The sequence below is a fragment of the Giraffa tippelskirchi genome, chromosome 8 (genome assembly GCF_054371585.1).
Source record: "Giraffa tippelskirchi isolate mGirTip1 chromosome 8, T2T-mGirTip1v1.2.pri, whole genome shotgun sequence".
In the NCBI taxonomy this organism is placed as follows: Eukaryota; Metazoa; Chordata; class Mammalia; order Artiodactyla; family Giraffidae; genus Giraffa; species Giraffa tippelskirchi.
Genome location: NC_137282.1, coordinates 333,587 through 358,585, shown reverse-complemented (window position 1 = coordinate 358,585; position 24,999 = coordinate 333,587). Strand labels below are relative to the sequence as shown.

At 42.7% G+C, this 24,999-nt stretch overlaps 2 protein-coding genes and 1 non-coding gene across 3 annotated transcripts in view; 1 reads left to right on the top strand and 2 right to left on the bottom strand.

Moving 5' to 3' along the window:
• Positions 1-15,679, bottom strand: part of LOC145518598 (uncharacterized) — a 339,146-nt gene extending 323,467 nt beyond the window's left edge. Inside the window, exon 1 of the mRNA XM_081523412.1 lies at positions 15,221-15,679. Within this exon, the coding sequence (XP_081379538.1) occupies positions 15,221-15,649 (429 nt within the window). The 5' untranslated portion in view covers positions 15,650-15,679. The remainder of the gene's footprint in view (positions 1-15,220) is intronic.
• Positions 8,230-8,340, bottom strand: LOC145519255 (U6 spliceosomal RNA). Its single transcript, XR_014063672.1, has one exon. It is a non-coding gene; the product is annotated as a U6 spliceosomal RNA (small nuclear RNA).
• Positions 15,680-15,761: 82 nt separating the features above from the next.
• LOC145518599 (uncharacterized) overlaps positions 15,762-24,999 on the top strand; it is a 106,417-nt gene continuing 97,179 nt past the window's right edge. The window contains exon 1 of the mRNA XM_081523413.1: positions 15,762-16,097. Coding sequence (XP_081379539.1) covers positions 15,916-16,097 — 182 coding nt within the window. The 5' untranslated portion in view covers positions 15,762-15,915. The remainder of the gene's footprint in view (positions 16,098-24,999) is intronic.

Here is a 24,999-nt window from a genome sequence, read left to right as displayed (position 1 = left end):
AAGCCCTCACCTTAAAAACCATCCTCAGCTGAAGACAAAAGAGGATGTTGTGGAAGGGGTTTGGAACTTCACAGGGAAAGAAGGCAATTCACACAAAGATGGAAAAGTAAATGTTTGCTGGACCAGCAGAGACAATGGGACACAGAGCAGAATTTTAACAGACTTTACTGGGTTCCTCCCTGTCTATACACATGGTTCACACTATAGTTATTTACGCTGACAACTCCCTTCCTGGAGCAGGTCCTCTCTCTACTTTCTTTTATGCAGTTAGGGAGAAGATCAAAGGTTCTGCCTGGGTCATTTGGGCCTTGATTATTTTCAGCTAAAATAATCCACATGCCAAAGAGACATATTTTGGGATTGAAAACTTTACTCCCCTACACAATCCTTTGCATGCGGTCTTAATTCCCACTGCCATTCACCTAACACACAAATCAGACTATAGACCACTATGGGGCAGAATTAGGTTCTACCCATCACTATTTCTCCATTGCCTTTTCCAGGACTTGGCTCTCAGCAATTGGTAAGTATTTGTTGAATTAAGATGATTTCATATTCTTTCCCCCAAATAAGTGTTATTAATCTATTCCCATATGAAGCAAAAGGATTCCAAAGCCAAAATCCTTAAAGTTATAATCTTTTTGAAAATCACAAGGTATATTAGAGTCCCTTGGACAGCAAGGAGATCCAACCAGTCAATCCTAAAGGAAATCAGCCCTGAATATTCATTGGAAGGACTGATGCTGAAGCTGAAGCTCCAATACTTTGGCCACCTGATGCGAAGAGCTGACTCACTGGAAAAGACCCTGATGCTGAGAAAGATTGAAGGCAGGAGGAAAAGGGGACAATAGAGAATAATATGGTTGGATGGCATCATCGACTCAATGGACATGAGTTTGAACAAACTCTGGGAGACAGAGAAGGAAAGGGAAGCCTGGCATTCTGCAGTTCATGGGGTCACAAAGAGTTGGACAGAACTTAGTGACTGAACAACAGCAACGTATATCAGCATATTGAAGGATCAGCAAAGTGTTGTAGTTAAGAAACTTGCCTTAAACTATTTAACTAAAAATTTTACATCCAAGGAACTCCTATCAATAGCACGATTATAAGTGTAATTTTACAGCTCTGGTCATTTTTTGAGAGTGAAATGGAGCACTGTTACTAATTACTAATTACATAAAATAGGCATAAACTGGAACTATTTAGGGTAAATATGGACATACAGTCATCCTACCTGCGAACGTCATTAGGAAGTGGAGAAAAATGTGGAAATTCCCACAGCTACTGTTACATGGATCAAAGTGCAGGAAATAACGACTGGCTGTAATCCCTCATTTTACTCACAAAAAAACATGAGGTCACAGAGAAGTTAAACCACTACCCACTGGCAAGTCCCTCAGCACCCAGTGAACAGGCAGAACTGTGAGTAAAATCCAGCTCACTGGAAAGCATTTTCCAAATCAGTTCTGATTCAATTCTGAAATGAAAACATTAATTATTTTACTATCTTCACAAAGAAGAAAAGAAACTCTAGACTTAGATGCTTCTCATAAAATATCATTTTTTCATTTGTGTACATGCAAATGTAAATCAAACGTCAGCCAGGAATCGTCTTGTCTTTCGAGATCTAGGAATAATTGTCTGAGCTCTCAGTAATTCCATTCCCTAATGGAAGACCAAAGTTCTGCTCCAAAGTTTCTGCAAATTCCCACGGGCCTATGTCTCATGGTCTCTTCTGCCTTCTAGGCTCATAGTTTCTCCGTGACATGTAACATTAACTTAGTTGTAAAACTGGGTTCGGTTCTCCCAAAACAGATTGACTTTCACTTGTTCTCAAAGTATCTTGAAAAATTTTGTAAGAGGAAAAAGGAGGAATTAACTTAACAGCAAAGCATATGACAGTCACATTGAAGCCACCGCATTTTGAAAAATGGGCTTCCCAGATGGCTCAGTGGTGAAGAATCCACCTGCTAAGCAGGAGACGTGGGTTCAATCCCTGGTCTGTTTTCTGTGTCTGCATCTCTATTCCTGCCCTGCAAATAGGTTCATCAGTATTATTTTTCTAGATTCTATACATATGTGTTAATGTATGATATTTATCGGTTTCTGACTTTACTCTGTACAACAGGCTCTAGGTTCATTCATATCACTTTAACGGACTCAAATTTGTTCCTTTTTATGACTGAGAAATATTCCATTGTAACTACAATGGGAAGGAGGTTCAAGAGGGACGGGACATATGTATACTTATGGCTGATTCCTGTTGTTGTATGACAGAAACCAACACAACACTGTACAGCAATTATCCTCCAATTAGAAATGAAAACAATTTAAAAAGGAGTTTCCCTCAGAGGAGGAGGACATTTCAAGGCCCTACTCTCTAACTCTCAGTAAGTGGAAGATCAGGCTAAAGAGATCAGTAAGAAGAAACCTGGGTGACATTCAACAGAGTTTAGGCTCTAGCCTGGACAGTACAGGCTCTAAACCTCAAAGCGTAGGAGCCAGGGAGCTAAAATCAATCAGACAGATGTGGGAGGCCTCATGTCAGACTGCAGACTACTTGCCTTGTCTATAGAAAGAGCCTCTATTCACTTCAACCTTCTGGTGCCAGGCTGGGATGCAGACCCGTTGTGGCCAGATATTCAATTTCACAAGAGAAACCAAAAATCTACATTTTTGTGTAATATAACTTCAGTTTTAAGGACTGACAACCTTCACACAGACAAAGGAGACTCACTGACTATTTTTAAGCATAGGTGTCATACCATCATGTTTTCATTTTAGAAAGACTAAGTGTGTGTCTGTAGGGAGGATTAACTGTAAAAACCTACCCGTAACCACCTATTATAGTAGCCAGTACTACTCTACTGTGCGTGGACAAGTGAGCCTCAAGAAGTCTAATCCAGTGATGAAACTGAAAAGGGTTTATAAAAAAGAAATATTTAGGTAGTAGTAGGACTCAACTTGTAAATGAATGGAAGTGGAGGATAGTAAACGAGAGGGAGCGGTTCAGCACTTTTTCTGTCTAAAATTGCATGGCACTGAATGGAAAATCTAAGTCTACACTTAGACATGTCAATTGTAAAAGTTCTTGAATATATCCAAGAGGTAGTGAGTAACACTACTCAAAATAATTGTAAAGATCATGTGGCAACTTGAAAAGGTGACCACGCATAGATGTCAAGTGGGGAAATGACTATAAATACACATATATACACATATATTTGCACCAAGATGACAAAAATATCCAGGGATATGCAAATTCCATAGGCTTCCCAGGTGGCTCAGTGGTAAAGCATCTGCCTACCAATGCAGGAGACACGGGTTCAACCCCTGGGTGTGGGAGATCCCATGGAGAAGAAAATGGCAACCCACTCCAGTGTTCTTGCCTGGGAAATCCCATGGACAGAGGAGCCTGAAGGACTACAGTCCATGGGGTCACAAAAGAGTCCGACATGACCTAGCGACTAAGCAACAAGGCAAATTACATATGCAAAGGGTGAATGTAATTTTTAAAAATGAAAATGGTATAATTTGTTGAAATGACAGGATTTTAGAAGCTTTTTTCTTTTCATTTATTTTATTGTGATCTTGTAAAAATTGTTTTACAGTGAAAATAATGAACAAAAAAATGACCAACAGTTTCTCTGGGAGTAAGGAGAAGACAAGCTTGCCATAAACTAAAGAATTAGGGAAGATGTGCTGGAGGACATGAGACTTGAATAAGCCCTGGAAGGACTGGAAAGTAATTATTGCCTCAAGATGAATGGTTCCCCTGCTTCTCCATGAAAAACTGCACTCCTTCCAGGAACGAAAAAATACAATTCTCCTATACATCGTGGCAAAAGATGAACAAAGCCAACTGCCATCTTGAAACTTGTCTGATTTGCATTTAAAAATTCACTCTAAATTTCCAAAAGATGAACCTTGTTTTTTGTTCAAAAGATTACTTGATATGATGGAATTTTCAGGAACCTAGAAATCAGAAAACCTGAATGTGGCAAAGATCCACCCATTAACTAGCTATTATGCCATAAAGCCATTCTTTCATTTGGGGCTTCCATTTTTCTTTTGTAAAATGGCTGCTGAATTATTTGACCCCTTAAGTTTCTAGCCAATAATAAAATACTGTATAGTTTTTCTGCTAAGAGTATTCAGATTCTTCACATAAAAGCTTAAGGCTTATGAAACTACTGACACACCCTGTTCTGCGTTTTTATTTTATTGGCGATTAAAGTATATTTTTAAGATCATCCATGCCTTTCTAACAAATGAGCTCATCACTCAGAAGCAGCCAACCAAAAGAACAGTGGAATGATCTATTACAGGCTCAGCCAAGGAGCCAGCTCAGGAACACCTCGGTGAGGAGGTGAGACTCCGACCCCCAGAGGCAGTGTATGCGCCACCAATGCCTGACAGATGGTGCTCAGCCTCTAGTAGCTCAAAAAGTCCAAGAACAAAGTGGCAGAAATAGAAGTGTCCCCTCTCATCACCACACACAATAATCTGCTGGTGGGACCTGTGCTTCCACTTCCATAATCCTAGGCTCTGTGGGGCTGCAATTTCCAATTCCCAAAGGAGGAACACTTAGCCCAGGAGACGCAATGCTGCTTCCACTGAAGTAGAAGCTGTATCTGCCACTGGGATAGGTTGAAAGCTTCATGACAGTGGCGATCAAAGAAGTCAGTTACTGCTGAGATAATCAACCTTGATGACCCTGAGAAGTTAGGGTTGTTTCTACACAATGTCTATGAATATGGGATCTTCATGAAGGCATTTCTTAGTATTTCCATGCCCAGTAATAACTGTCATTGGCCGATTGTAACACAAAAGCATCAGGGCAACAAAGGGCTTAGAATCCTCAGAATGAAGGTCTGGATCAGCCCACTAGGGAAGCAGACCGGTGGAAGTACTTGCAGAGCGTGGGGGAGATCTACAACAGAAGTGGAGGAGAGAGATGATAAATATCCATCTGAGCCTCAGGGCAGCAGCAGCAGAAGCGGGAACTGTAGGTGCTTTCACCACACTTCTTACCTCTTCCAGGAAAATGCAACCTGAACATGACTCTGTGAGTAGGTGGACTTTTGCACCTCCGCTTTCCAAAAGATGTGATGTCCTCTTATTCTAAGGATACCATGCTGTCCCCATGGTTTAGTTTGTGAACCAGATGTAATTAGAGAGCATAAATGAATCCCACTGGTGCAAGGGCTAGACTATAAGACATCTTTGGGGAACTTTTCAGACTGGATTGGCTTCACTGTTTCTGCAGACAGTTGCCATCACAACCAACCTGCTCAGTGCAGACCAATGAGCCTTGGCTACTTGAGGGCAACTAGCCACACACAAGTCTCTATCTTCTCCTGCCCCTTTCCAACTCAGCTTCAGATGAAATGCCACATCAAAGAGCATTTGCCACTGAAGGTGTTGAATGGTGCACACCAGTTGTGCTGAGGGGCAAAACGGTGGGGCCAACTTTGGCCAGTAAGAGGCAGGAGACGGGAGAGAGGCAGACAGATAAGTTTTCTTTACTTCCTCACTCCCGCAGAATGTTCTGCATCCTGATTTCACCATACAGCCCGCCAGAGTAGGTAGGCCTGCTCAGTGACCTGCCATCTCTTTCAGCTCTTGGTGAAGTAATTGTCAGCGTGTGACCTCACATTGCCTCACCTCCTTGTTCTCATTCCTGATGCCCTGGGCTTATACTTCTCAAATAAAACATTAGAACTTAGTCCTCGGCTCAAATTCTCTTTCCTAGGAAACTATGTTAATAACTACACTATCCAGACTCCTCTCAAGTTAGATATGACCATGCAACTGAATTCTAGTCACTGGAATATAAGACACCAAGTATACCACTTCTAAACTTGGCACATAAAAATTTGCTCTTGGGACATCCCTGGCAGTCCAGTGGTTAAGACTTCTCCTTCCAAAGCAGGGAGCATGGGTTCAATTCCTGGTTAGGGAGCTAAGATTCCACACAACCGGCGGCCAAATAAAACAAAACATAAAACAGAAGCAATACTGTAACAAATTCAACAGATTTTTTAAATGGTCCACATCAAAAGACTGAAAAAAAATTGTTCCTTTCCCCTACCAACTGAAAAGGAAAAATGAGAGGAAAAACCAGGGTGACTTAGAAGTCTGTATAAGACAGGGCCTCTCTGAGCTTGAGTCTCTAAGTGACTCTGGAGAAGCACACTCTGCTGATCCATTAACCATTCCTCAACCATTAGATGAACTGGAAGTAAGCTCCTGTTTGAACCACCAAATATTTGAGGTCTATTGCTCATGCAGTCAGCATACCCTAGGTAGTCTACTTATGTTGTCATGAAACCAGTAACTACAATGAGCAAAGATTAAGGTCCTAAAAAAAAAGGCATAGCACCAAGGTAGTAAGTCACACTTTCTTTTTTTCCATCTGCCTACTAGAAACCACATTTGTAAAACTGTGTAAATGAAATAAAACAACAAAGTTATGACACATTTCTCCAAAATTTACTGTTAATAGGTTAAAAACCTCTCCCACAGTCACTCATCAAACCCTCTCTTTACACCTCCAGGGAGAAAAAAAAAAAAAACAAAACAAGTGATCTGAACTGGCAGAGGCTGACCTGCTTAGATAACTTCATGCTGATTTTACTAACAAAGGCTCCAACCCTAGGATAGGAAAACAAAAGAAACTAAGCTAGATGCAATCACTGAAACAAAGAGATAAACTAACAGAAATATGAACTAAGAGATGGAACTAAGAATTGGACTAATTCTTCATTTCTACCATCCATGCTACACAAAAATGAGAACAATTTTTCTCTGAAAAGTAAAAAGGTCCCCATGGGAAGAGCACCTCATTTTTTGATATTATGGTAGATGATGCCCTCTGATCTTAAAATGGAAGGACACTGTGCCATATCAGCATCCCTCCCCTTGCAATAGCTGCTGCAGCTCTTCCACAAACAACCCAGATACCTCTGCTCAGCTGACTCTCTGCCTCCTGGTACCCACATGCTCTCCCCCTAAAGCTGACACAGTCCAGTTCCTGCCTTTCTCTCCCAGCGCTCTATCCATGTAAGAACAGAGCAGATGCTTGGTCAGTCTGGCGCTGAGGATGGATGGGAGCAGCTCAGTGGAAACGCTAAGGAAAAACCAGCCCAAACCAAAGACTGGGAGGAAGCGGGTCAGGAGGACGAGATGAAGTCAACACCTGTGGCCTCCTCCTGGGGGCAAAGAAGAGGATCACAGACCTTGCTAGATTTCAGTCACACTAATGGGACATCTTATTAATTGTTTTAATCTATGTATACCTGATTTACAATGTTGTATTTCTGGTGTACAGCAAAGTGATTCAGTTTTTTTATATATATATATATATATATATATATATATATATATATATGTTCTTTTTCATGTCTTCCATTGTGGTTTATCAGAGGATACTAAATATAGTTGCCTGTGCTACACAGTAGGACCTTGTTGTTTACCCACCCTACACAGAGTTAGTTTGCATCTCCGAGAATGGGACATCTTAAATGAAGGGAGAACCTGACGTTACCGATCTGTTCACTCAGCACAGACTCACTGAGAGTGTACTCTCCACCACGTGCTGTCACTGGGGATGTTGCAAGTGGCAAGATAACTTGATATCTGCTCTGATGGTCCCTGTGGTCTAGTTGAGAAACTCCACAATACACTTCCAACAAGTCAGAGGTGCCAAGGGGATTCATTCCCATCTGCTTTCTGCAGAAAAATGAATTGCAAAAGAAGTGAATCTCATTATCTTAAACATCACTTTAAAAACCGCTAAAAAAGTCCTCTTGTGGCTTAAAATATAAATCTTGAGACCTTGAACTAAACAAGACACAAGTTCTGATAAACAGTCATTCTTACCATCTACTTAGGTTCTTTTCTCTCTTAACATTTTAAAATACATTATCTGACTTGCTCCCATGTGTTAGGTATAGGAAAATAGGATCCCTATTTTCAGCTAAAAAAAAAGAGCCTCAGAGAGGTTAAATCAAGTCATATACCTCTTTTTTCATTTTTATGTTAGACATCCATATTTACACACATAGTTTTGACATTTACTAAATACTTAAGGGCACATTTATTAACTATCCACATGTTTATCAGATAGCCAGTAAATTTATTTTTAATTTATTTTTTAATTTGAATATAATTGCTTTACAGTGTTGTGCTAGTTTCTGCTGTACAACAGTGTGAATCAGCTATAAAAATATGGGAAATTTCATGAATTTGCATGCCATCCTAGTGTAAGGGCCATTCTAATCTTCTCTGTATCATTCCAGTTTTAGTGTATGTGCTGCCAAAGTGAGTGAGAACCAGGAAATTCATCGTTCATCCACTATCTATCAGTGTGTGTGTGTGTGTGTGTGTGTGTGTGTACTGCTTAAGGCTAGAAAGAAAATAATGAACAAAAGAGACCCTCACCCCAAAACCCAAAAAACACTTTCCTTCATGACGCTTGCCTCCTAGAATGGAAATAAGTTTAGAAAGTCTTAAATGAATAAAATAAATACTTAGTAGATGGTGAGAAGTTCAAAAAGGAACAACAAAGCAGGGGAAAGGGAAAGGAAGTGTCAGATGGGGGTGCAATTTTAGACAGGGAAGGACTGATGAGAAAATAATAGGTGAACAGACAGCTGAGGAGGTGGGGAGTGCGCCATGGGGGTTACCAGGGACAAACCTTTCCACGAGACCTCATGTTGCCCTGTCCAAGGGGCAGCAATGAGGCCAGTAGGTTAGAGTCAAATAAGCAAGGGGGTGAGTAGTAAGAAAAAGGGTTAAAAAAGGAAAAAGATAGAAAGATCATGGAAAACCTGGCTTTACTCTGTCACTGTAAAAATGATGGCTTTCATTCAAAGTAGGATGGGAAACTGCAAAAGGTTGCTGAGGACTGGAAAGACTTAATCTCACCTATATTTTAATAGAATCACTTTGGCCGTTTTGCTGAGGAGAGATCACAGAGAACTAAGGGAAGAACCATCAGAGTAAGATGGTCTTGGAACAACCTGAGTGAGGAGCCCAGGCTTAACCCAGAACAGTAATAGTGAAGGTGCTGAGGATGGCCAGCTTCTGCGTGTATCGAGAAGGTGGAGCTGACCGATTTTCTGATGGACAGGTGTGGGGGGAAAAAAGGAAAGCCTGAGATGCCCTGAACACCTGTAGTCAGGAAGAATGGACTGTCATTTACTGAAAGGAGGAGAGACACTGGGACAGAATCCTCAAACTCAGCTCCTTGAGAGCTCCAGGCCATGCCTAGTTCCATGTAACTGTAACCTAAACATATGATTTACAGTTCCACTTTTCTGAAATAACAGTGAGGAGAAACCAAGCAAAAAGCAAATAGAAAAGGAGGGAAAATTCTTTCTAACTAGGAAGAAACTGTAATAAGGCTTCATCCATTTTGGATGTATGTCTCTGGAACACTGCCTCATTTCTACAAGTCTGGTTGTATGACTTTGGAATTCTCCAAAGGCAGAGTCTTCAACAAGAATTTGGGTGCAAGGAGTTTGTTGTGGAGACCATTCTCAGAGAGGAGAAGAAGCGGGTGGTAGAAGGAGGGAGCATCAATGCAGAGAGGCATGGTTGAGCTGGTTACCACCATGGATCACTGGGGTTCAGTCCCACAGGAGGCTGCCTGAGAAACCACATAGAATGCATCTCAGAATTATCCCTGTGACAATTCTGAGACATTCATACTGATCCTCATATTCCCTTAGCTGTGGGCTGCTTCCACAGACATTGACCTTCCAACACTTGTGGACCATCTTTGCTGTGCTGAACAGCCTTTCTGGGCATCAAAGAAGGCAAAAAAACAAAAGCAGAGAGACCTCCTAGTAGACACCTGAGATGAGGTCGTATCACCATGTGAAACTGTCCAGCCTACTTGACCTTACATCAGGCAGGAAGATGGTGACATGTAGGTCATCACAAAAGACTGAAACGTTAGGTCACACACGCATCCCAGTGCCTGGCCTCTTCTTTCACCTGCTGACCCTTTACTCATCCTGTTCTCCTCCCACCACCACTACACTCCCAAACACCCTTCCATTGTCTCAAACCATCATTGTGACCAACAGTTAACGTTCCAGTGAAATGTCACTTCCTCCAAAAACCTAGGAAAATTTCCAGTTAGAAGAGCCCCTCACACTTCTTAATGCCTACAGCATGAACACCTCTAACTTTGGACCCTTAACTCTAATCAATGCCTTATGGATAGTTCAGTTCGGTTCAGTTCAGTTGCTCAGTCCTGTCCGACTCTTTGCAACCCCATGGACTGCCGCACACCAGAGCTCCCTGTCCATCACCAACTCCCAGAGTTAACACAAACTCATGTCCATTGAGTCAGTGATGCCATCCAACCATCTCATCTGTTGTCCCCTTCTCCTCCTGCCTTCAATCTTTCCCAGAATCAAGGTCTTTTCAAATGAGTCAGCTCTTCGCATCAGGTGGCCGAAGTATTGGAGTTTCAGCTTCAACATCAGTCCTTCCAATGAACACCCAGGACTGATCTCCTTTAGGATGGACTGGTTGGATCTCCTTGCAGTCCAAGGGACTCTCAAGAGTCTTTTCCAACACCACAGTTCAAAAGCATCAATTCTTCGGTGCTCAGCTTTGTTTATGGTTCAACTCGCACATCCCTAAATGACTACTGGAAAAGCCATAGCCTTAACTAGATAGACCTTTGTTGGCAAAGTAACGTCTCTGATTTCTAATATGCTGTCTAGGTTGGTCATAACTTTCCTTCCAAGGAGTAAGCGTCTTTTAATTTCATGGCTGCAATCACCATCTGTAGTGACTTTGAAGCCCAAAAAAATAAAGTCTGACACTGTTTCCACTGTTTCCCCATCTATTTCCCATGAAGTGATGGGATCGGATGCTATGATCTTAGTTTTCTGAATGTTGAGCTTTAAGCCAACTTTTTCACTCTCCTCTCTCACTTTCAGCAAGAGGCTCTTTAGTTCTTCACTTTCTGCCATAAGGGTGGTGTCATCTGCATATCTGAGGTTATTGATATTTCTCCCAGCAATCTTGATTCCAGCTTGTGCTTCTTCCAGCCCAGCGTTTCTCATGATGTACTCTGCATATAAGTTAAATAAACAGGGTGACAATATACAGCCTTGACGTCCTCCTTTTCCTATTTGGAACCAGCCTGGTGTTCCATGTCCAGTTCTAATTGTTGCTTCCTGACCTGCATACAGGTTTCTCAGGAGGCAGTTCAGGTGGTCTTGTATTCCCATCTCATTCAGAATTTTCCACAGTTTATTGTAATCCACACAGTCAAAGGCTTTGGCATAGTCAGTAAAGCAGAAATAGATGTTTTTCTAGAACTCTCTTGCTTTTTTGATGATCCATCAGATGTTGGCAATTTGATCTCTGGTTCCTCTGCCTTTTCTAAAGCCACCTTGAACATCTGGAAGTTCACGGTTCACGTATTGCTATGCCTGGCTTGGAGAATTTTGAGCATTACTTTACTAGCATGTGAAACGAGTTCAACTATGCAGTAGTCTGAGCATTCTTTGGCATTGCCTTTCTTTGGGATTGGAATGAAAACTAAACTTTTCCAGTCCTGTGGCCACTGCTGAGTTGACTAGTTAGATCTTTACATATAAGAATAATTTACCTTCCCAAGTAGATCATAAATACTTGAGGGCCACAGTTTCTTGTATCCACTTTGTTGATGAATTCTACTCCATACATGTGGCTTTGACATTCTCTGGAAGCAAAGAAGGACAAAGCCAGTAACTAGGTAGATGATTGCTGTGAATGCTGCCATCTCAAACCACCTAGGAAAGTCACTAGGTGAAGGAGCTGCTTCTTTTTTTTTTTTCAGAGGACAATTATTATTTTTCAGCAACAAAGTATTTTTTTAAATTTTTATTGGAGTATAGCTTATTTATAATGTTAATTTCAGGTGTACATCAAAGTGAATCAGTTACGTATATACATATACCCACTTTTTTAGATTTTTTTTTCCAATATAGGTCTTTACAGAGTACTGAGTAGAGTTCCCAGTGTTATATAGCATATCCTTATTAGTTATCTATTTTATATACATAGTGTGTATACATGAATGAGTTTATTTCCCCAGCAAACTGAAAGGCGTAACAAGCAACTCCATGTGCATCTACAAACACTTGGCATACCTGCCTTGCTTGCATGTCTCTAAGATCTCTCAAGCTAGGATTTTTTAAAGTGAATTCTTTTGACATAATAGGGAAGGGTGAGACTTGAAATAATGCTACATGCATTTCAGACTGGACACATCTCTCATCTCTTCAAAATATCAGGTGTGAGCTGAACAAAGGCAAGGGACAGGAAATTTATTCTTTGTAGATGGTATTTTGCAAATAGAAGACTCTGCTGGCACAAGGAAAGCGGGTAAAATGACTCATCCTTCTCCCAGAAAGACAACAGCTTCAGGCATAATTGGGAATAATAGTATGTACCCCCTGATAGAGGAGTGAGATGAGGCGGAAGGGAGGGAGCCAGTCCCTTAAGCATATTAAAAGCAACCCTGGATGTGATAATGGCTTGGTGGTTATATTACTTTTAATATCCTTATCAGATAGAGATACATGCTGATGTCCCGATGTACAGATGTGTGAGGCACTACGACTCTAGAATTTGCTCTAAAATATATCCATCAAAAAGTACCCAAAACATTGATTTTGTTAAAAGTAGGTCATAGGGACAAGGGTACAATCTCCCTATTTTTGTGTATTTAGAAATTTTCATTATGAAATATTTTTCATAAGAGCCACACGCTGGGTCAGAAAGTTGTATACAGCTGAGATACCAAGCTGTGAGCCTCTGACTATAGCAGCTGCTACAGCACCAATAAATAGAAAATTCATGAACCTTTATTGCTCATCATCACTGAGGCTTTGCTGTGTGGAGTAAAAAGGTTCCTCAGATCGAGGGAGGAGAGTCCTGGCACAGTGAAAAATATGATTGCAGCATTTGTTTTCTGCACAAAATGCCCCCAGATGCCACCTCTGCCTTCCTCTCCCTCTTGATACAGTTGACAGCCTCTTAGAGCCATTGACCCCCTGTCCTCACCATACCTACAACAGTCCCCTACCAACCACAACATGAATTCTCTCACTGACCAATTCATGTTCATCCAATTCTGGCTATTTCAGTACATTTCATTCCTATCCCAAAACAGGTACACATCTAATATGATACATTTTCCATTCATATCACTTAAGCTAACAGTGTTTTCCCAAAATATCCTGTTTATCTCCCCTGTCCAGTAATAATTACCCTCCCACTAGGTATTGTCTACATTTACCTTCCCTACAAAATGAACTGACATCTGCACTGGCCCAAAACCTTCTCTCCAACCGGTGCCTGTCTCACTTTCCACTCTGACAGGTGACCTAGCCTAGTACTGAGCTGACTCCTGATAAACTGTCTTCAGTTTTACTTATTGAGTAACTGATTAAATACTTGGGTTTAAACATGAGATGGGCATACCAGACCACCCGACCTGCCTCTTGAGAAACCTGTATGCAGGTCAGGAAGCAACAGTTAGAACTGGACATGGAACAACAGACTGGTTCCAAATAGGAAAAGGAGGACATCAAGGCTGTATATTGTCACCCTGCTTATTTAACTTATATGCAGGGTACATCATGAGAAATGCTGGGATGGAGGAAGCACAAGCTGGAATTAAGATTGCTGGGAGAAATATCAATGACCTCAGATATGCAGATGATACCACCCTTATGGCAGAAAGTGAAGAAGAACTAAAGAGCCTCTTGATGAAAGTGAGAGAGGAGAGTGAAAAAGTTGGCTTAAAGCTCAACAAGCAAAAAACTAAGATCATGGCATCCGGTCCCATCACTTCATGGCAGATAGATGGGGAAACAGTGGAAACAGTGGCTAACTTTATTTTGGGGGGCTCCAAAATCACCGCAGATGGTGACTGCAGCCATGAAATTAAAAGACGCTTACTCTTTGGAAGGAAAGTTATGACCAACGTAGACAGCATATTAAAAAGCAGAGACATTACTTTGCCAACAAAGGTCCGTCTAGTCAAGGCTATGGTTTTTCCAGTGTTCATGTATGGACGTGAGAGTTGGACTATAAAGAAAGCTGAGTGCCAAAGAATTGATGTTTTTGAACTGTGCTGTTGGAGAAGACTCTTGAGAGTCCCTTGGACTGCAAGGAGATCCAACCAGTCCATCCTAAAGGAGATCAGTCCTGGGTGTTCATTGGAAGGACTGATGTTGAAGCTGAAACTCCAATACTTTGGCCACCTGATGCAAGGAGTTGAATGATTTGAAAAGACCCTGATGCTGGGAAAGATTGAGGGCAGGAGGAGAAGGGGATGACAGAGGATGAGATGGCTGGATGGCATCATCGACTCGATGGACATGGATTTGGGTGGACTCCAGGAGTTGCTGATGGACAGAGAGGCCTGGCGTGCTGAGGTTCATGGGGTCGCAAAGAGTCTGACAGGACTGAGCAACTGAACTGAATCATGAGAAGTTCATTCATCCAGTAGACAACTGTTAAGTACTTATTATGTGCCATATCCTAGATCTATAAAAATAAATACATTAGGTATCAACCTTGAAGAAGGTCAAAATCATACAGTAGGTGTATACTACATAAATGTGTATACCCGAAAAACTGGCAACATCCATGAATACATTCAATTCGATTTTTTGGAGTTTGGAGGTGGGGCAATGAGGAAGGGGCCTCCAAAGATGAGAAAACACTTGATTTTGCCTCTATACAGTGGAGCAGCAGGTTGTCAAATGAAGTGTTAACTCACTCAGGTGTCCGACTATTTGTGACCCCATGAACTGCATGCAGCTCGCCAGGCTCCTCTGTCCATGGAATTCTCCAGGGGAGAATACTGGAGTGGATTAGCCTATTCCTTCTCCAGGGGATCTTCCAGATCCAGGTATCGAACCCGTGTCTCCTGCCTGCATTACAGGCAGATTCTGTACCGACTGAGCTACCAAGGAAACCCATATCTGTTTGACATTCCACTGAAATCACTTTAGGGCTCCAGGGCACGGCAAGGCCAGAATTCAGGGGCCAGGAGAGAGGGATCGCCACTTTGGATGACGAGAAGGGGTGCACGCCCATCTACGACGGTCTCTGGGCCGAAAACGCACGCGCCCCCCGCCCACCCCGCTGGGCTCCTCCGGGAGTCTGAAGGAAGGTGGCGCGTTCTCACCTGGGGCTTGTGCGCTTCTGCTCCTCCTCCTCCGTGTCGCTGCTGATGGGGACGACGCTGACCTGACCGTGGGGCAACTGTCGTCTGCTGCTGCCGCTCCCCGGTGGTGCTGGCGGCCGCGTCGCCCCTAAGGGGCAAGCGGCAGGGGGGCGGCGTGCACCAAGGCGCCGCGCGGAGGTGAGTTCTCCTCGACGCGCTCGGACCTCTGCGGGGAGTGGACGGCCTGAGAAGAGGGCACCTTACAGGTGGAGATGGCTCCCGCGAGGACAGATGCTGCTTATTCTTCCGGGAGGAGCTGGTACCGCAGGCTGCTGCCGCGTCATGCGGGCCAGACCCACCTCTAAGTGGTGAGCGCTGGACGGCCCCCTGACCAGCCACTACCTCAGGCCGCTGCATGACGGGATTGTAACGGCCGCCGTGAGCACGCATGTTCCTCCGGTCGGCGTGGTCTCGGATCACGGTCGCATCACGTGGGCCAGACCCACGTGTAAGGGGGTGAGCGCGGGAAGGGTCACGTGCCCAGTCACTACCGCAGGCCGGTGCATGACGGGATTGTAACGGCCGCCGTGAGCACGCATGTTCCTCCGGTCGGCGTGGTCTCAGATCACTGTCGCTGCTGCCCTGACGTGTGCGCGGCAGCGCCACTCAGCGGCTGCCGCCGAGCCGTCGGGAGAAGCAGGATCTGCTGGTGCCACATGGCCAGGCCTACTGGACAAGCCGACCTGGTTGGTTCTGAGGAGGCTGAGCTCCTGGGGCTTGAGTGCCAAAGGGAACTGCGTTTCCATTCGCACAGAGTAGCCAGAGTGCTCAGAGGGAAAGGCCTGCAAGCCTTGGAAGCCGGGTGGACACACGATGAACGCTTTCTGGCAGAGGCCGGGTAGGTCAAACAATATAAAGACTGGAGATAAAAATTATAAAAACCGTGTGAAACTAGAATTAATAAAGGGAAGTCACGAAAGAGAAGGCTGGAGGAATAGAATATGGAGGTTCTTCACGCTACAAACTTTGAGGTTTATTCCACAGAAATTGGAAAGTCACAGAAAGCTTTGAAGCAGGGCTGTCAAATAATACTTGCAGTTTGGAAAATGTTTCCCTGTAGCAGAGTAAGGACTGACTTTGAAGGCTTGGGGTGAGGCAGGCAACACAGAAATGCAAGCAACACCAGTAGTAACAGTTCAGTTCTATCACTCAGTCGTGTCAGACTCTTTGCGACCCCGTGGACTGCAGCACGCCAGGCCTCCCTGTCCATCACCAACTCCCAGAGTTTACTCAAACTCATGTCCATTGAGTCAGTGATGCCATCCAACCATCTCATCCTCTGTCGTCCCCTTCTCCTCCTGCCTTCAATCTTTCCCAGCATCAGGGTCTTTTCCAAGGAGTCAGTTCTTCGCATTAGGTGGCCAAAGTATTGGAGTTTTCAGCTTCAGCATCAGTCCTTCCAATGGATATTCAGGACTGATTTCCTTTAGGATAGACTGGTTGGATCTCCTTGCAGTCCAAGGGACTCTCAAGAGTCTCCTCCAACACCACAGTAGTCACAAGATGACTAATTTGCAGAGGAGAGACGATGGGAATGTGAATACAGGCAGTGGCAGCTGAGATGAATCAGACTGGCCTAAAAATCTATTCATCCACCTGATTTAAACTTTTGTTCCCCCCCCCCCAATAAAAGTATATTTCCTCTAAGAAGTTATCCTGGGAGTTTCTCAGGGAACATCTGGCAGCAGATGACAAATAACTAGGAAAGCTGCAAAAATGTGTGCCCTGCTGTGACCTACTACTCAGTTCCTAGGGATAGTCTCCTGTTCTCTCCCTCCCCTCAGTGCCCTCAGCAAGACCAGTTTGCCTATGATCGTTGACCGCTTCATCCCCACTTCGTGACTTCTTTCTTCCTCGTTTGGAGCTCTGACCTTTACTACTCTCCAGCTCTTGGTTTTATATCTAGAATGATGGGCTAGTGGCCCAGACACATCTGCCTGAGTGAACAAGAATGTGACATTGACACACAGCCACGGTGATGCACAGAAGTCAAGACTGATTTTGACAAGGATGAAAGCTTTCTGCCTGCTGCCCCTGTTTTCTGGGATTTTTAGGGTTTGGAGAAATCGCTGTGGTCTGTTTTAAAACTCTTGAATGCCCACATGAGATTGAATGCCATTTAGATAAATGAGCCATTTAGCCTGATGGTTCACATAGCAGAATTACTCGGTTGGTTGCTCTAGAATGTGCCTATTTTATTTTTAAAGTTCATTTGAAGTTAGTTTTGGCCAAGGACTTTGCAAACTTTGATAGAAATCAAGTTCCAGGTGGTAAGGTCCTAGACAGTCATCAGTAGGTATGGTAAAGGCATCAAGAGCATTATAGCTTTAAGTAGCTGAGTGTTTAATGAACACTAACATGGAGATACTCTAATCTAAGATAATCATTGATGTATAAGACAGTTTATTCTTCGGGAGGAAACAAGTCAAGTAATTCTTTGAGGCAGGGAACTGCACAACCATGACTTGTGTGCTGCTCAGCAGGATGTAAGAAGGATTCTTGCCCCCAACTGTGTCCGTTTTGGCTACTTCATGCTTCTCTCTCTGGAACCGTGGCCACTTCCACTCTTCTCCCATCTCTGACACTCAGCTTCCAAGAACCAGGACCCTGTGTGCAGCTATCCCAAGCATCTCCCTTAGCACTTTCCTCCTGGTCAGCACCTTTTCCAGAATAGCTCTTGGTTTGTAATTGCCCTTTTCTCCTCCTCCTCCAGTTTCTTTCAAAACAAGACCACTAACTAGTCCATCTTCTCAGCCACGTGTTAGAGGAAAAGCTGTCAAGTGCCTGATTAAAACCGTCCGCTTTAAAATACACGTGGTAGGAGGCTTAACCTTCCTAGCAGCTTTCAGGAGAATCTATTATTCCATGTGTGTCAGATTTGGTAGGATGTGTGAGGGAGTTATTTTTGAGGTCAAGGGAGTTACACTTTTTCCTCATCTATTCATACTGACTAGATCCTCCTCACCCAATTTTTCTTCCTCACAGAGATTCACTTCTGAACTAAAGACAATGTATGTTATGGCTTCAATCCACATAGTTATAAAGAACCTCAGTAGGAAACCTGGCTTGGTTAGAAATTTCTCACCATCTGTACCTGAGTTCTTTCCCTTGAGTCGTGTGTGCACACTTGAAATTTTTCTAGATAGGCTTGTATGGCTTCTAAGAAAGATAAAAGCTATACTGATTTCCTGTTGCATTGTTATCTTGGTCAAATGGCAAAATATCTAGCTTGGAAGTTAGCATCAGATAAAAATAGTGTGAAGTAATGACCACAATACACACCCTCTAATGAGAGTAAATTAACATGGAGATCACAAGCAAAGGAAGAGGTGCATCTTTACGATATTACATTCCAACATGAACCCGTAGCATACAGACAAACCAGACCTTAACAAAATCCCAACAATATCCATAAAAAAGGAAATGAGGAGGAAATACACCACATACACAGAGTTTCTCCTTAATGCTCTCACGGCCAGTTCTGCCTCCAATTTCAGATGAGATTGCTGTTGGTTCAGTTGCACACCAGATGAAATCACGGTTTGCATCCAGGGACTTTGTTGTAACAAATATTTCTTTTAATACAAAACATTTAGCCTTGAGCACATACAGTGGAATTCCCTTGAATAAAAGACCTAGACAGAGTCCAATACTTTGGGCACTTGATGGGAAGAACTGACTCACTGAAAAAGACCCCGAGGCTGGGAAAGATTGAAGGCAGGAGGAGAAGGGGACAACAGAGGATAAGATGGTTGGATGGCATCACCGACTCGATGAACATGAGTTTGAGCAAGCTCTGGGAGTTGGTGATGGACAGGGAAGCCTGGCCTGCTGCAGTCCATGGGGTTGCAAAGAGTTGGACACAACTGAGCAATTGAACAACAAATGTTCAGTTCAGTCGCTCAGTCATGTCCGACTCTTTGAGACCCCATGAATTGCAGCACACCAGGCCTCCCTGTCCATCACCAACTCCTGGAGTCTACCCAAACCCATGTCCATCGAGTCGATGATGCTATCCAACCATCTCGTCCTCTGTTGTCCCCTTCTCCTTCCGCCCCCAATCCTACCCAGCATTAGGGTCTTTTCCAATGAGTCAACCCTTCACATGAGGTGGCCAAAGTATTGGAGTTTCAGCTTCAACATCAGACCTTCCAATGAACACCCAGGATTGATCTCTTTTAGGATGGATTGATTGGATCTCCTTCTAGTCCAAGGGACTCTCAAGAGTCTTCTCCAACACCACAGTTCAAAAGCATGAATTCTTCGGCACTCAGCTTTCTTCACCGTCCATCTCTCACATCCATACAATATACAGCCTTGACGTACTCCTTTTCCTATTTGGAACCAGTCTGTTGTTCCATGTCCAGTTCTAACTGTTGCTTCCTGACCTGCATACAGGTTTCTCAAGAGACAGGTCAGATAGTCTGGTATTCCCATCTCTTTCAGAATTTTCCACAGTTTATTGTGATCCACACAGTCAAAGGCTTTGGCATAGTCAATAAAGCAGAAATAGATGTTTTTCTGGAACTCTCTTGCTTTTTCGATGATCCAGCGGATATTGGCAATTTGGTCTCTGGTTCCTCTGCCTTTTCTAAAACCAGCTTGAACATCTGGAAGTTCACGGTTCACGTATTGCTGAAGCCTGGCTTGGAGAATTTTGAGCATTACTTTACTAGCATGTGAGATGAGTGCAATTGTGCGGTAGTTTGAGCATTCTTTGGCATTGCCTTTCTTTGGGATTGGAACAAAAACTGACCTTTTCCAGTCCTGTGGCCACTGCTGAGTTTTCCAAATTTGCTGGCATATCAAGTGCAGCACTTTCACAGCATCACCTTTGAGGATTTGAAATAGCTCAACTGGAATTCCATCACCTCCACTGGCTTTGTTCATAGTGATGCTTTCTAAGGCCCACTTGACTTCACATTCCAGGATGTCTGGTTCTAGCTGAGTGATCACACCATCGTGATTATCTGGGTCATGAAGATCTTTTTTGTACAGTTCTTCTGTGTATTCTTGCCACCTCTTCTTAATATCTTCTGCTTCTGTTAGGTCCATACCATTTCTGTCCTTTATCAAGCCCATCTTTGCATGAAATGTTCCTTTGGTATCTCTAATTTTCTTGAAGAGATCTCTAGTCTTTCCCAATCTGTTGTTTTCCTCCATTTGTTTGCACTGATCGCTGAGGAAGGCTTTCTTATCTCTCCTTGCTATTCTTTGGAACTCTGCATTCAGATGAGAATATCTTTTCTTTTGTCCTTTGCTTTTCGCTTCTCTTCTCTTCCCAGCTATCTGTAAGGCCTTCTCAGACAGCCATTTTGCTTTTTTGCATTTCCTTTCCATGGGGATTTTCTTGATCCCTGTCTCCTGTACAATGTCACGAACCTCTGTCCATAGTTCATCAGGCACTCTGTCTATCAGGTCTAGTCCCTTAAATCTATTTGTCACTTCCACTGTATACTCATAAGGGGTTTGATCTAGGTCATACCTGAATGGACTAGTGGTTTTCCCTACTTTCTTCAATTTAAGTCTGAATTTGGCAATAAGCAGTTCATGATCTGAGCCACAGTCTGCTCCTGGTCTTGTTTTTGCTGACTGTATAGAGCTTCTCCAACTTTGACTGCAAAGAATATAATCAATCTGATTTCAGTGTTGACCATCTGGTGATGTCCACGTGTTGAGTCTTCTCTTGTGTTGTTGGAATAGGGTGTTTGCTATTACCAGTGTGTTGTCATTATTATATCAAAATATGTTCTCTCATATATATGATGAATATGTTTATAAACAGATACTCATTTTTATTTTTTTAGTAAATAAGCAATTTATATTTTGTTCTATTAGGATGGACACACTCCAGAAAGTACAAATTATTTCTATGGTATCCAGAAACACCAATGATAAGTCCTCATAAGAGCACTCATCCTTTAAAGGTATAGAAAGTCATACACAGTCATCTAAGCGGTGGTCATGAGGGGTTTTTCTAAGTTAGCACAGTAATAGTTTATATCAGATACACATTTTTTTAAACAATTTAAGTGTAACTTGCAGAGAATATGTCCCCTTTACTCTTAAATACTAGAATGTGTGTTTGTGAAATCCAAAGGGTCTCTTCTAGAGCCTACAATTAGCAAAATTAGAAAATTAACACTATTCTAATACTATCTTATCTCAAATCTTACTCAAATTTCACCAACTGTCCCAATGTGTACTTTACAGCAAAAGAACTTCCCAGCTCACGTTTCCTGCAGTCTAACTTGATTTCTCTGTCTTTCCTGACCTTGCAATTTTTGAAGTGCATAGTCTAGTTATTTAGTAGAATATTGCTCAAGTTGGTTTTGTCTGATGCTTTCTCATTATTAGATTTAGCATGAGCATTTTTGGCAGAAATGCCAGAGGTGAGATTGTGTTTTTGAGATGAGTTTTAAAGAAGGAGAAGCCAGCTTGCAGAACCTAAGGCCAGATGAATTTATCTTTGCATCAGACTTGGGGGTTTGGAAGGTGAAGGGCAAAGGACTGTCCTCTAGCAGCTAGTATTCATCAAGTACTTACTAGGTGCCAGGCACTGTTCTAAATGTATTCAATAGGTTAATTCAATCCTCCTCACAAGCTCTGCGGAGTTATTCTGTTCCCATTTCTCTGATGGAGGCACAAAGAGATGACAAAGCCAGAATGTGGGGCGGCCAGGGTTCTAATCCAGGCAGATGGACTCGACTGCATATGGTGTAAGAAGAACAGACAATGAAGACAAAAATCTTGGGAAACGACAGCCTTGCGGCCAGTTCAGAACCTGCTGACTTGAAGAACAGCTGGCGTGGACTGGTCCCAGCAGCTGGAGTAGAGACTGTGGCTTATGGCCGCGGCGCTGCCGCCCCCTGCTGCCTGCGGGCGCTTGTTGCATGCTTTCGAGAGTTGGAAGGGATGGAGGAGGCACCTCCGTGCAGAGCCATGATCACCGAAATTTCTGCAAAGTTCCTGAAATTATGCCTGATCGGTGAGCGTGCATCCGGAAGTTAGCTGGCATTCTTTCCATTTTTCCCCTTGCCTTTCAGCTCTCTGCCACGTTCTAAAGGTTGCTCAGCAGAACTTCTCTTATGCAACCTCCCAGGAGATTTTTTTTTTTTTTAACCATGACAAATTTGGAATCCACTGAAGCAGTAAGGAAGCTAAATTAATCAGAAGACAATCCCCAGACAAGACAATCATTGCAGCTGAGGGACGGTGTTTGTCCTTGGAAAATATTTGAAAAGAGCTGGGCAGCTGAAGCAAGTCATCTCACAGTGGGCTCTGAAGAGCTGCAGAGACTCCAGTCACTGGGCAAACAATAGGATCCAGAGGGAAAACTCCTCTGAATGAATCAGAAGTAGCCCCTACTTCCTATCAGGCCCCCCTTCTCTTCAGAGATAAAAGGCTGTTCGCAGATTCAAAACTTCTGCAGCTTCCACAAAATTCCATTGTTTTCTCTAGTAAAGGAAAGTAGAAGGAAAATAAAACCTGAAAACAATGGAAAGGATAGCACACTGATTCGCTCAATATACCAGAAATGGCTTGGCAAAAACAAAACAAAAAAAATTTTAAGTCTGTGTTTACATTGCCAAAATATATTCTATAGGGAAATGTGATGGCAAATTCAAGCAAGACAGTGGCCATTATTAAGCCACGTTTAATCTCTAAGGTGAGTAAGCTCTTTGCTGGAATTTTGAGGATGCTGATGCAAGGATGCCCTGCGTGAGTGTTAACTTGAAAACTTCTAGACACCTATCTGTCAGGTCCTGAAAGACATAGCTATATTTGCATACTGCTGCTACCAAGCAGAGAGCTGAAACCTTTGCTCCCAGGTCAAATCAACTCAGTAGATGAATGCCTCAAGGGAGGTGCTCAGGCTAAGCAAGCTTGTCACCTCAAGGACTTCTTGTTTGTTTCCATAAAGCATCAAGAGTTCCATGAAGAATTAATCAGAACTCCACTTCTTCAGTCAGTCTGGAAACTGCTACCCTGCATCCGTCGTCTATTGCTGTAATATTGCTGGGAAGCCACCACGAAGCATCAGTGCGAAACGGAAATAGACTCAGAGACATAGGAAAACAAACTTAGGGTTACTAGGGGGGAAGGGGAAGGGAGAAATAAGAGTTTGGAGTTAATAGATACATACTACTATATGCCAAATAGATGAGCAACAGCGATCTACTGCGTATCACAGGGAACTCTGCTCAACATTCTCCTATAACCTAAATGGGGAAAGAATCTGAAAAAGAGTAGATACATGTATATGTGTGACAGAATCACTTTGCAGTACACCTGAAACTAACACACACTGTGAATCAAATATACTACCATTTAAAAAGAAAAAGAAAAGGAAAGAACCATCAGAGGCATGTATCAATAGCATTAATCATTCACTGCTCTCATGTGGGGTCACTTGGATGGCTCTGCTGGTACTGCCTGAGGTCAGGTGTCCGTGTCTCTCATCACCCAGCAGGCCAGGCCAGGGATGTTCCCATGGCAGTGTTCTCAGCAAGCGGACAAATGGAAAACACAATGCCTTCTCAGACCCAGCTTCAGAAATGGCCGTCACTGCTCTTGCATGTTACTCGCCAAAACAATTCATGAAGCAAGTGTAGATTCAGGGGAACAAGACTGTTTTTTCTTTGAGAGGAGATGCTATCTCAAGAAGAAGGGTGTGGGTACAAGGATGGGTTCAAGAATTAGGCCCGTGGCTGGATTCTGCTACTTTATTCTGGACAGGGTATCTGCAAACAGTGCTCTCTAGATTGCCCTGGTGAGATTCAGTAATGAGGAAATGCTTAAATCTTAAGGACAGCTTTTTTCCTTGTGACATCTGGAGCACCTTAGATCACTGAAAAGATCATCTCAGAACCTTTGGACCTGGCATGAATTGCCACTTATTGCTATCAATTCCTTATTACTACCTGGTCCAAACTTTAGTAGAGAACAGTCTAGAGTTTAAGAAAAAGCAGGAAAATGTGCCTAATTTCATCTCCTACTGTGTCAAAATATTTGGTCAAAATATATACATATATATATTCATTTATATTTTGCTTTAATTTTTAGAAACGTGAGAAAATAAGATTTAAAAATGAGGGGGTGTCACAAGTTAATTTCTTGATCAATTGTAATTGTAATCTTTTTGGGTGAAAATTAAAACACATGTACTCTCTGGAAACTATTTTACTTGAAAGAAAGAACCAAGGGAATTGTTATTTTCTTTGCTTTGGGTTTCTGAATGATCATGCTGAATTCTCTTTCTTGAATATATTCATATAATGACTAGTTTGTTCTCAAATGACTAGGCTTTACCCAAGTCATTATTTCCTTCCTTCTCAGTCTCTTATTCCTCCTTCTCTTTCCATGAATGTACTGTTACTTCACTAAAAATAATCTGCAGATGGAACATACAAGAACCCCCTCTTCCCTCAGTTTGCAAATTGATAAACAGGATTTAATAGGAGAATCTAATATTTAACTAATCTTTCTCCTGCTATATAGTCCAAGTATTAATAAATTTGCAAGAATGAGCATAAAATGTACTGTTTCTTTTTTACTTTTTTCCTTCTAGTTTGTCAAGATTATAGTAACAACATGATAAACCATAATATACTTATCCTGGTATTTCCTTCTTGCTGAGTTGATGATATACCGGGCAGCCCACTTTTCCCCAAAAGGGTGAGCACATATTCAAAATATTAAACCCTTAACAGAGACACATGTAGAAGCAATTTAGGATC